The sequence below is a fragment of the Octopus sinensis genome, linkage group LG18, assembly GCF_006345805.1.
Source record: "Octopus sinensis linkage group LG18, ASM634580v1, whole genome shotgun sequence".
NCBI classification, from domain to species: Eukaryota; Metazoa; Mollusca; class Cephalopoda; order Octopoda; family Octopodidae; genus Octopus; species Octopus sinensis.
Window position 1 is genome coordinate 37,376,307 of NC_043014.1, and position 12,933 is coordinate 37,389,239.

The following is a 12,933-nucleotide window of genomic DNA, read 5'->3' on the forward strand; positions in this document are numbered from 1 at the left end:
ATTTGATTTAGAAGTACAGACTTGTATAATCGTAGATATATATATATATAAATAATTGTGTGTGTGTGTGTGTGCATGCATGTCTGTGTGTGTGTGTGTGCAAGTGTTTTTATGTATATATATGTGTGTGTGTGTATATTTAAGTGTGTATGTGTGTGTGTGTGTATGTATATATATATATATATAGATAGATATAGATATATATGAAAAAATACTGTTAAGCATTTCGCCTGGCACGCTATCGTTTCTACCAGCTCACTGCCTTAGACAGTAAACATTCATTTTAGAAATATATTCTTTATTCTTATTGCTTAAGCATTACTCCCTTACTTCCTTACTGACATGAAATTTCGTAACATTTTACTTCATAACTCTTTTTCTACTCATTTTTGTTCAATGCAACTAGCGATTCTCAATTCCTCGTGCATTTTTCTATCATTTAAGACTAACAAAAGTATACTTTAAATATAAAATTTTAAAATTTATGTTAATTGAAGATGAATATCTGCCTACTTCTCCCCACCCAATTTGAGGTCACATTATATTTTAATGTAACTTTTTTTCTACTGAACCAACTCTCAAACTATTTATGCCAAACTATAGCTGAGGAGGTGTCCTCTTTAAAACTATTAACAGTTTGCAATTTAGTTGAGAACTGAATTAGTGGTGAAGCTTGGAAGCTGCTGTGTTTGATGAAATGGTGGACTTGAGAATATATTCAGCCAGTACTGTGGTTGAATGATATTAGAACTTCTTGGAAGCTCAATCAAATTGCTGGCCTACATACGTTATTCACATCATTTCTTATTATTGATCTCGTCTTTTGTTCTTAATTTCATTATACGTTTACCTAGAAGTCTGCCACAAAAGGCAACAAAATAACCAGTAAAATCATATCTTTACCAAACATTTATGAAAAATCTGTATGTGATAGGCAAAGATTAAAACCATTATTGAAATCAGTATGAAAAATGGTTCAGAATCATCTATAAGTAGACAATCATAATTTATTTCATTTAAAATTGCAAACTTGTGTAATCATAGATATTTATAAATAACTGTGTTTGTGTGTGTGTGTGTGTAAATGTTTTAAATATTTTTTTCTAAGTGAAAACAATGCAATTAATAAATATTAATAACACAGGTTGATGGTTACTTACATCGTACATTACTTGTCCATCATATCCTCGGAATTCCTATGGAGAAAAGGAAGTGAGATATATATATATAGATATACTAGCATTAAGGACCCGTCATTGCCGAGTATAGTGCTAGTGCATGTGTATATGTGTATATATATGTGTACATATAACATGTACATCTATATATATACATCTACACATAAAATACAAAATACAAAGTTATATCTTGATATTGCTAGTGATAACAATACTCAAAATATATAACTGACTGGAATTGTTAGCCCGTCTCTTCTAATTTCGATCAATTGTATCTTGTCCTCCCTCTTGTATAGAAGTGTGGCTACAATCCAGCCTACCTCTACTTTGGGGTGGGGAGATGGGCATTAAAAATTTTTAGGGATGTCCTACGTCCCAGATATAAAGGTAAAAATAAAATATTTCCACTTTGCAAGTTCGAGTCGAGTACTCCCTTGCACGCTCCGTTGACTCGAACCTTCCTTCTATTGTGGCGAATTTACCGCCTCTGATTAGATAGCTTTCATAGTCACACCACGACACTTTTCGAAGGTGCTTTCCTCCATGTGTTTTATTATTACCCACTAGGGGTGAACATAGAGGGGACAACACAACCTGGCTGAGGTGCTTCCTGCGGTTTGGGTTGGGGTTGGGGTTGGCATTCCGCCCTTACATGACCCTTCTTACCGCAGCCGAAGCACCTCGGCTTTCTGCCCTCTACGAAAACTGTTACTCTATCTTCTTCACTTATTTTTAGAGTTTCTGGAATCTCCTCCAGTGTTTGAATTTCTGCCTGAATGGCTATTACTATCCGCTGCCCTTTCCAGAATTCCTCCTCCTCTACTGTGGCCTGGAGGATGTTTATTTTTTCCCCCAGGCCTACCATGACTGCTGCCACCAGACATTCGGCATCTGCCTCTGGCGGAATGTTATTCATCGTGATTTTTGATGTTCTTTTTCCTCTATACAAGGGGAGGAGAACAATGTTCTCCGCTTTTATTGGCTCCATAGACAGTTTTTTAGCTATCTCCTCTGTTGTGAAACGCACCTCTACTGTGCCGTATCTCTTTCCTCTGTTGATGTATGTGATCTTGTCCATTAATGGTTTTAAACAATTCTCGATTTTTTTTTCCTCAATTTTTTGTATCATTTTGCTTGTCGTATTAAAGGTCTTATAGATTATTCTTCTTTTTTCGATTTCTTCATGTTTTTGGGCGTTTGTGACCACTGTCACTTCCGTGCCCTCTTTTGTAATACAGTCCGCATATTTCTTTAAGTCTTTGACGTTTATTTTTTTGATTTTCTTACCAGCTACTTCTGAGAATTTTTTCGCTGGTGCTGGTGCTGGTGCAGGGGTTTCCTTTTCCTTTGGCGCCACCGCCTCTTTTTTCTTTGGTGACACCGCCTCTTTTTTCTTTGGCGACACCACCGGAGATTCTTCTTCACTAGTCACGGGAGAATATGAGATGGGGGATTCTATCTCGAACAACTGGCTTAACAAGCCCTTGGCACAACCAAGATAAGTGATATTTTTTTTCCCCCACGGAGGGGGAACACCACCACGAAGTCCTCGCGCGAAGGCTGACTTCAACAGTTGTACAGCAATAAACAAAGACAGGTAGACACACAGTAGAATATAACGGAGAAAATATACACTAAGGAAAATTGTAATAACTCACTACACACGCGATTTGCGTTCCGCCATGTGCTCAAATCTTATTTTTCTCTACATCGTATACTTTATAGACAATAGTCTTTTCTTTAATTTAATTTTTTATTATCCATCTGGACAATTCCATTTCTGCACGCTAATTTTATGTTTAATTTATTCCCATTTATGTGAAACCACTTATTCAAGTTCAAATCATTGATGCAATTTTATACCAATTGCTATTTTTACTTTTGTTATGTTACAATTATATTATACTTTAGTTTGATTTTAATTATTACTTACTACATATAATTCAATTGTTATTATTATTTTTATTGTTAAAGTGAAAGTATCTGACATAAAATAGAGAAACGTTTTTGTTTCACTTTTAACACGTAATACTGAAATAGTGGAGAAGATATGATATTGCTATGGGCTCGCTCTTGGCAAGAAGTTGAACATTTTTTTGCCCATGAAAATACATGGACCCTAAGTAAGGCATGTATAAAATTTGAATGGAATTGGTTGTGTAGTTCTCAAGTTTCAGGAAATCGTAGTGGGGAAGATATGATATTGCTGTGGGCTCGCCCTAGGCTAAAAGTTAAAAGTTATTTTTGCCGATGACACTCTCCGGACCCTAAGTAAGGCATGAGTAAAGTTTGAATGAAATTGGTTGTGTAGTTCTCAAGTTTTAGGGAAACACAGAGACAGACAGACACACTTTCTCAGTTTTATATATATAAAGAGATATATATATAGTGCATATATAGACAAATATATACTCATACATAGAGACATGCAGACACATGTGTGTATTTGTGCATTCTTATGTATAGGCCACACGTATATCAGCCAGAATCTTTTCTCTTTGTATAATGTTTAAAAAGAAATATGCTGATGAAAATATACGTGTGTATTAATATGGCATTAATAATTAATTAGAATAATAATTTCTACATTTATGAATTTGTGTTGCAAGATTCCTTGTGTGAAACCGTGTGTTGAAAGATATTGCTGTATATGGGGATGGTCATACTTTTTTGTTTTTTTGCCAAATAGATACGTGCACTATATATTCGTTCTTCACCCATTTATTACTGTTCTTACTCTAACTCATGTCCATCGTCCAGAAACCTTTTGTCACACATCTGTGACCTCTTCAGCAACACTTACTGTATTTGTGTGTGCTCTGCTTATTCCATTCTAAAACCTCTTCAGTGACACTTTCCGTATTCATGTGTGCTCTTGCTCTGCTTATTCCATTCTGTTCTTCTATGGTGGGTCACATATGATGTGTCACATCATAGAAGAACAGAATGGAATAAGCAGAACAAGAGCACACACAAATAAGGAAAGTGTTGCTGAAGAGGTTAGTTACAGATGTATGACGAAAGGTTTCTGGACGTTGGATGTTAGTTAAAATAGCAAGAGTAATAAACAAGTGAAGAGCAAATATATAGTGCACGTGTTTATTTGGCATGAAAATGAAAAAAAGATGACCAAATACAACAATACCATAATAATAATTGATTATTATTAAAATACAGATGAAATACCGCTTCTAAAATACAAAATTTTATCAAAAGCATTAAGAATAAACCCTGTTTATGTGACATATTCTACCAGTATCGGAAGTTTGAAAGTGTTTAGTTGAAAAAAATTAATTAAATAATCTGTATATCAAAGTCAACCTCGCTGAAATTTGAACTAAAAAACGTAAAGACAGATGAAATACCGTTAAGCATTTCGCCTGGCACGCCATCGTTTCTACCAGCTCACTGCCTTAGAAAGTAAACATTCATTTTAGAAATATATTATTTATTCTTATTGCTTAAGCATTACTCCCTTACTTCCTTACTGACATGAAATTTCGTAACATTTTACTTCATAACTCTTTTTCTACTCATTTTTGTTCAATGCAACTAGCGATTCTCAATTCTTCGTGCATTTTTCTATCATTTAAGACTAAGAAAAGTATACTTTTAATTTTAAATTCTAAAATTCATGTTAATTGAGGATGAATATCTGCCTACTGCTCCCCACTCACCTTGAGGTCACATTATAATTTAATGTAACTTTTTTTCTACTGAACCAACTCTCAAACTATTTATGCCAAACTATAGCTGAGGAGATGACCTCTTTAAAACTATTAACAGTTTGCAATTTAGTTGAGAACTGAATTAGTGGTGAAGCTTGGAAGCTGCTGTCTTTGATGAAATGGTGGACTTGAGAATATATTCAGCCAGTACCGTGGTTGAATGATATTAGAACTTCTTGGAAGCTCAATCAAATTGCTGGCCTACATACGTTATTCACATCATTTCTTATTATTGATCTCGTCTTTTGTTCTTAATTTCATTATACGTTTACCTAGAAGTCTGCCACAAAAGGCAACAAAATAACCAGTAAAATCATATTTTAACCAAACATTTATGAAAAATCTGTATGTGATAGGCAAAGATTAAAACCATTATTGAAATCAGTATGAAAAATGGTTCAGAATCACCTATAAGTAGACAATCATAATTTATTTCATTTAAAATTGCAAACTTGTGTAATCATAGATATTTATAAATAACTGTGTTTGTGTGTGTGTGTGTGTAAATGTTTTAAATATTTTTTTCTAAGTGAAAACAATGCAATTAATAAATATTAATAACACAGGTTGATGGTTACTTACATGGTGTATTACTTGTTCATCATATCCTCGGAATTCCTATGGAGAAAAGGAAGTGAGATATATATATATATAGATATACTAGCATTAAGGACCCGTCGTTGCCGAGTATAGTGCTAGTGCATGTGTATATATATGTGTACATATAACATGTACATCTATATATATACATCTACGCATAAAATACAAAATACAAAGTTATATCTTGATATTGCTAGTGATAACAATACTCAAAATATATAACAGACTGGAATTGTTAGCCCGTCTTTTCTAATTTCGATCAATTGTATCTTGTCCTCCCTCTTGTATAGAAGTGTGGCTACAATCCAGCCTACCTCTACTTGGGGGGGGGGGGGGGGCATTAAAAATTTTTTTTTAGGGATGTCCTACATCCCAGATATAAAGGTAAAAATAAAATATTTCCACTTTGCAAGTTCGAGTCGAGTACTCCCTTGCACGCTCCGTTGACTCGAATCTTCCTTCTATTGTGGCGAATTTACCACCTCTGATTAGATACCTTTTAATAGTCACACCACGACACTTTTTGAAGGTGCTTTCCTCCATGTGTTCAAATCTGATTTCTTTATTACCCACTAGGGGCTACATAGAGGGGACGTTACAAACATTGGAGACATAGAACATCACAATTACATATATATGAGCAAAATGGAATATGAAAATGATATATGAAAGCGATGCCGACGGCCCCATCCGCCAGCATCACTTACCTGTCCTTCTTCACCCATTTCCAATTAGCATTCCTTGTTTACCTATCACAATGTTCGTTTTTCTTTTAGCCCTCTCTATCAATTTTGCACTGACTTCCAACACACACCCTCTTCCTCCAACCTTCTCATCAATATACCCGTATCATCACTATCCACAGCCATGTAGCTACAATCTTCATGTTCGTACCAATTGGTTAACACCCTTTTTTTTACGTTTTGTGTGTCTTTCCCATTTATAACACATAAAAAGTGGGTCTTGGGACTTTCTTTGTTCTGTGTGTCTGTTTTTGTTTTTCTCGTAGGCGGGGAGTGGGTGGAATCGCTGTTTGCAGGGGAAGGATGGGACTCCAAGGGTGTGGGTGGTGTTGGGGTGGGTTGGGGCTTCGCACTGTCTTTCTTTTTCTCTCTTTTTCTCTTCTTTCTCCCTTCTTCCCACTCTTGCTGCATCTCCTCTTCTTCTGTCGTTTCCTTTTCTGTTTGGTTCTCTTTAGTTTCTTCCACTTTTGGGGCTTCCGCAATGATTTCCTTTTCTTTTTCCTTTGGTGGGGGAGGGCAGTAGGCTCTTATGTGACCCCTCAGGCCACACTTGTAGCACCTGGGCGCCCTACCCTCCACCCACACTCTCATAATAATATTCCCAGTTTTTATACTGTCCGTAAGTTTTCCTATTACTTCCGCCTCCGTCTGAATGTTCATTTCTAGTGTGGCACCTCTCACGCCTTCATATTTCATAATGGCGTGGAGGATGTCCACTTTATCTTCGTTTCCTTTGATTATTGCAGCCATTATATATTCGCCCTCTAGGTGTGGAGGTATTCCTTCCACCCTAATTCTGGTAGTCCTTCTATTTAAGTACGAGGGGAACAAGTAAACTTTTTCTGTCCTCACCACCTTGGCTGCTATATTTCTGGCAACTTTCTCGCTTCTAAATTGTACCATTATAGTTCCATATTCTAGTCCTTTTGTCATGTACACGATTTCTTCTCCTGTCTGTTTGAGAGCCTCTTCAATTGCTTCCATATTAATCACTTTCATTTTTCTACCTCCATTCATATATACTTTATATTTAATGGTTCTACGACTGAACCAGTCTCCGCACCCTGCTGGAGGCAACAGCTCGACCTCTCCGTTCTCCTCCTCCCTCATGAACTCCTGGAAGCCCGTCAACCTAGCCAGGTCTATCTCTTTTTCCGTTGACCTCTTCGTCACTCCTGCGTAGGTGCTTTCCATCTTTTCCACCGCTTCCTCCTCAGATGTCGATGAAATTTCAGAGAGATTTCTCCCTTCCATCTCATCCGTTTGGTAGAGGCGGCTCAAAGTCGCCTCAGACCGAAAAACGGCCGCCCGAACCGAAACAGTGCGACACACAGAACCAGTGCGACGCGAAACCGCACCAACCGACATTCCAATTCCGCAACAACCACAATTCACTTTTTGTTCTTTTTTCTTTTTTAACCGAATTTTACAGAGCGTAAAAAAACACGACCGACTTCAAACCATGTTGTTTTATTATTACCCACAAGGGGCGAACATAGAGGGGACAATACAATCTGATGTGGGGTCAGATATACGAATGGGTTTACAAAAAAGGCGAATTTAAAAATTTACAGAAATTACAAAAAATAGAAAAAAATCGAATGGGGAACAGACCGGAAGACATTACGGATGGAGTGGGAGCGGGTTTAGCTCGGACCCCACGAGCCCCGCCTGCCCACTGATACATTGGTTTCGTCTAGTTTTACATTTATGTGGTATCATCCACTCGCAACTTTCGTGCTACATCTTTCCATCGTTCTTCATACACTCTCTTAGTCAGGCATTTTCTCTCCAGCCCTATCTTCCTTTTCAGGTGAAAGATGAAATAATTCATCAAACCAGGGCCGGAGATGAACTTGCCTGACCGTAAACCTTTCATTCTCGTCTTCCATATCACCTCTTTCGCAATTGCTACTACAACGAGAAAACAAATCTTACCTTCTTTCGCGAGGAAATCTGGTGGGTCAATTTTTGTAATCGATTCAGTCGACAGCTGTACTCTTCATGTGCTTGACAACAGCTGTTCGGCATAAACCCACACCTCAGACACGACCGAACAATAGCGTGCGGGACGGTTTCCCTATCCCGCTCGCATCTTGGACATATCGGACTGTCTTGGCCACCGTGCCTTGCGAGTTTATCCCGAACAGGTAGAGCTCCTCTGTAGCATTGCCATGCCAGAGACTTCTGGAAGTTGTCCAGTGTCTTCGGCTCGAACGTATGTCGGAACAGACTGGCCAGCTGATTATCGTCGAGACCTAGGGTTTCCCCCAAGGTATCTTCACATTCCGCCTCTACCAACCCTCTATAGAAGAATGTGGTGAAACCCCACCGCAGGCGTTGCCGAGCGACGGAATAGCAGGAGAGCCTTGCGACACTCCGTGTACCATGTGCCTAGTTTCGATCTACGATTCAGCCAGGTTTCCCATCCACCGAAACTAGTGAACTTGGGAAAACATCAGTTTTGCTAGCGAGACCACACCCGTTCACCATCCAGGTAGAGCCACAGATGTCTTAACCTCAGCGCATGTCTGCGCATCATCAGCCAAGGCATCCCTAGCCCACCCTTTAATGGTTGTTGACAGCAAGTAGAGCGTTTCACAAGTGGTTTCCCGCCCTTCCACAAGAAGTAAAAGAGCTGTCTTTCCAACTTGATCAACCACGAATCAGGGCAAGGAACGACGGAAAGGCGGTAGGTGATAACCGATGCGATAAACACATTGGCTACCTCCGCCCTCCCTTTCAGGGATAGCCACCGCCAAGACCAGGTGGCTTGTCGGTTTCCTGAAGTTATGTAATATGTATATATATATCATCATCATCATTTAACGTCCGCTTTCCATGCTAGCATGGGTTGGACGGTTCAACTGGGGTCTGGGGAGCCCGAAAGCTGCACCAGTCCAGTCAGATCTGGCAGTGTTTCTACAGCTGGATGCCCTTCCTAATGCCAACCACTCCGAGAGTGTAGTGGGTGATTTTATGTGCCACCGACACAGGTGCCAGACGAGGCTGGCAAACGGCCACGCTCGGATGGTGTTTTTTATGTGCCACCGACACAGGTGCCAGACGAGGCTGGCAGACGGCCACGCTCGGATGGTGTTTTTATGTGCCACTGACACAGGTGCCAGATGAGGCTGGCAAAACGGCCACGATCGGATGGTGCTTGTTACGTGCCCACAGCACAGAGGCCAGTCGATGCGGTACTGGCTACGGCCACGTTCGGATGGTTTTCTTGTGTGCCACAAGGATACAAATTCCATTGATGTTCATCTATTTTGATTTGTTTTGATTTTCACTTGCCTCAACAGGTCTTCACAAGTGTCACAAGAAGGAAGGTATGCACAGGTGGACTGACTACGTCCCAGGTAGGGGCCATGGGTTATGGCCTGACTAGTCTTGCCGGGTCTTCGGATGGTGTTTTTATGTGCCACCGACACAGGTGCTAGATGAGGCTGGCGAAGGGCCACGATCGGATGGTGTTTGTCATGTGCCCACCGCACTGACTACAGCACTGATATATATATATATATATATATATATATATATCATCGGCAGAAGTTAGAAAGTAAGTCGAAAGCTGAGATTGCATGTATTGGCACTTATCTAACACGAATTTGTCCATTGTCACTCTGTAACTTCTGACGAAATAACTTCTAAAATACAAGATTTTGTCAAAAACGTAAAGAGTAAACTATTCTATGTGACACATTCTACCAGAATCAGAAGTCTGAAAGTGTTTAGTTAAAAGAAATTAATTAAATAATGTGTATGTCTAATTGAATAGATCCAAATGGATGAAAGGCAAAGTCGACCTCTGCGGAATTTGAACTCAGAACGTAAATACAGATGAAATGCCGCTTCTATAATACAAAATTTTATCAAAAACATTAAGAATAAAACCCTGTTCTATGTGACATATTCTACCAGTATCGGAAGTTCGAAAGTGTTTAGTTGAAAAAAATTAATAAATAATCTGTACGTCAAAGTCGACCTCGCTGAAATTGAACTAAAAAATGTAAAGACAAATGAAATACCATTGAGCATTCGCCTGGCACGCTATCGTTTCTACCAGCTCACTGCCTTAGAAAGTAAACATCATTTAGAAATATATTCTTTATTCTTATTGCTTAAGCATTACTCCCTTCTTCCTTACTGACGTGAAATTTCGTAACATTTTACTTCATAACTCTTTTTCTACTCATTTTTGTTCAATTGCAACTAGCGATTCTCAATTCCTCGTGCATTTTTCTATCATTTAGACTAACAAAAGTATACTTTAAATATAAAATTTTAAAATTTATGTTAATTGAAGATGAATATCTGCCTACTTCTCCCCACCCAATTTGAGGTCACATTATATTTTAATGTAACTTTCTTTCTACTGAACCAACTCTCAACTATTTATGCCAAACTATAGCTGAGGAGGTCCCTCTTTAAAACTATTAACAGTTTGCAATTTAGTTGAGAACTGAATTAGTGGTGAAGCTTGGAAGCTGCTGTGTTTGATGAAATGGTGGACTTGAGAAATATATTCAGCCAGTACTGTGGTTGAATGATATTAGAACTTCTTGGAAGCTCAATCAAATTGCTGGCCTACATATGTTATTCACATCATTTCTTATTATTGATCTCGTCTTTTGTTCTTAATTTCATTATACTTTTACCTGGAAGTCTGCCACAAAAGGCAACAAAAAACCAGTAAAATCATATCTTACCAAACATTATGAAAAAATCTGTATGTAATAGGCAAAGGTTTAAAACCATTATTGAAATCAGTATATGAAAAATGGTTCAGAATCACCTATAAGTAGACAATCATAATTTATTTCATTTAAAATTGCAGACTTGTGTAATCATAGATATTTATAAATTACTGTGTGTGTGTGTGTGGTAAATGTTTTAAATATTTTTTTCTAAGTGAAAAACAATGCAATTAATAAATATTAATAACACAGGTTGATGGTTACTTACCTGGAATATTCTTGCCTGAGTGTCATCAGTGTTTCTTATGCATACCTATGGAGAAAAGGAAGTGAGATCATCATCATCATCATCGTTTAACATCCGTTTTCTGTGCTAGCACGGCTTGGACGGTTCGACCATGGTCTGGGAAGCAAGGAGGCTGCACCAGGCTCATCTGGCAATGTTTCTACAGCTGGATGCCCTTCCTAACGCCAACCACTCCGTGAGTATAGTGGGTGCTTTTTACGTTTTACCGGCCCAGGTGCCAGACGAGTCTGGTAGCGGCCACGATCGGTTGGTGCTTTTACGTGCCACCAGCACGGAAGCCAGTCAAGGTGGTGCTGGCATTGGCCACATTCGGACGGCACTTTTACGTGCCACCGGCACAGAAGCCAGTCAAGGCGGCGCTGGCATCGGCCACGTTCGGATGGTGCTTTTTACGTGCCACCGGCACAGAAGCCAGTCAAGGCGGCACTGGCATCGGCCACGTTTGGATGGTGCTTTTTATGTGTCACCAGCACAGGTATCACAACTACTATTTCCATTGATATTTATTTCGATGTTCATGTACTTGACTCAATAGGTCTCCTCCAGCACAGCGGGTTGTTCTGAAATCCAAGGTACTTTGAATGGGCTGGGACTATGCGGAGCTGGTGCAGGAAGCAGCCCGGGTCTTTGCAGTCACAGCATATCTCCAGAGATCTCGGTCCTTCGTCATTGCCTCTGAGGCCCAACGCTCTGAGGTCATGCTTCAATACCTCATCCCATGTCTTCCTGGGTCTACCTCTACCCCTGATACCTTTAACTGTTTGGGAGTGGCACTTCTTCACACATCTCTCCTCATCCATCCACAGTACATGACCATACCATCGCAAGCGTCGCTCTTGCACACCACATCTGATGCTTCTTATGTCCAGCATCTCTCTCAGGGTGCTTACACTCTGTCATGCGTGCACACTGACATTACACATCCAGCGGATCATGATAGCTTCATTTCTTTCAAGTCTACGCATGTCCTCAGCAGTCCCACAGGCCATGTTTCACTACCGTGAAGCATGGCAGTTCGCACACATGGATCATACAATCTACCTTTCACTCTGAGCGAGAGACCCTTTGTTGCCAGTAGGGGTAGGAGCTTTCTAACTTTGCCCAGGCTATTCGTATTCTAGTGGTGACACTCTCTGAGCATCCACCGCCACAACTATCTTGGTCACCTAGGTAGTGGAAACTATCAACTACTTCTAGTTCTCCCCCCTGGAGTGTGATGGAATCTGTTTCTGAGAGTATCTGTGGTGTCTATTGTCCCGGTGCATCTGCCGCACATGAAAGCTATCTTATCAGTTACTTTCCCTTTGATGTTGCTGCGCACCTCTTATGCATCCATAGCTTACAGTGGGTACATCTTATGGAGTTTCTACCTACACCTTTCCTACAGATCAAGCAGGGCCACCTGCTCGAGGGGTGTGTGCTGAGTTTCGCCTTTTCTGCTTACTATAACTTTGCTACATTTACTCTAAGGCCCTTTGATTCTAAACCTTGCTTCCACACCCAAATTTCTTTTCTTGTTCCGGTAGTAGTGATCTGCTATGAGAGCCAGGTCATCAGCATAGAGGAGCTCCCAGGGCAACCTGTTTTGAATTCCTCTGTTATTGCCTGGAGGACTATGATGAATAAAAGGGGACTGAGGGCTGAACCTTGGTGTACACCTACTTCTACCCTGAA

At 39.7% G+C, this 12,933-nt stretch overlaps 1 protein-coding gene across 2 annotated transcripts in view; it reads right to left on the reverse strand.

Annotated features, from left to right (window-relative positions):
• Nucleotides 1–12,933, reverse strand: part of LOC115221243 (ankyrin-3-like) — an 85,236-nt gene that overhangs the window by 48,185 nt on the left and 24,118 nt on the right. The window contains exons 5-7 of one of the 2 annotated variants that reach the window (XM_036510884.1): nucleotides 11,221–11,265; nucleotides 5,489–5,524; nucleotides 1,161–1,196 (exon numbers count right to left, since the gene is read on the reverse strand). In XM_036510884.1, coding sequence (XP_036366777.1) covers nucleotides 1,161–1,196; nucleotides 5,489–5,524; nucleotides 11,221–11,265 — 117 coding nt within the window. The remainder of the gene's footprint in view (nucleotides 1–1,160; nucleotides 1,197–5,488; nucleotides 5,525–11,220; nucleotides 11,266–12,933) is intronic. The other variant, XM_036510885.1, reaches the window with a different exon arrangement.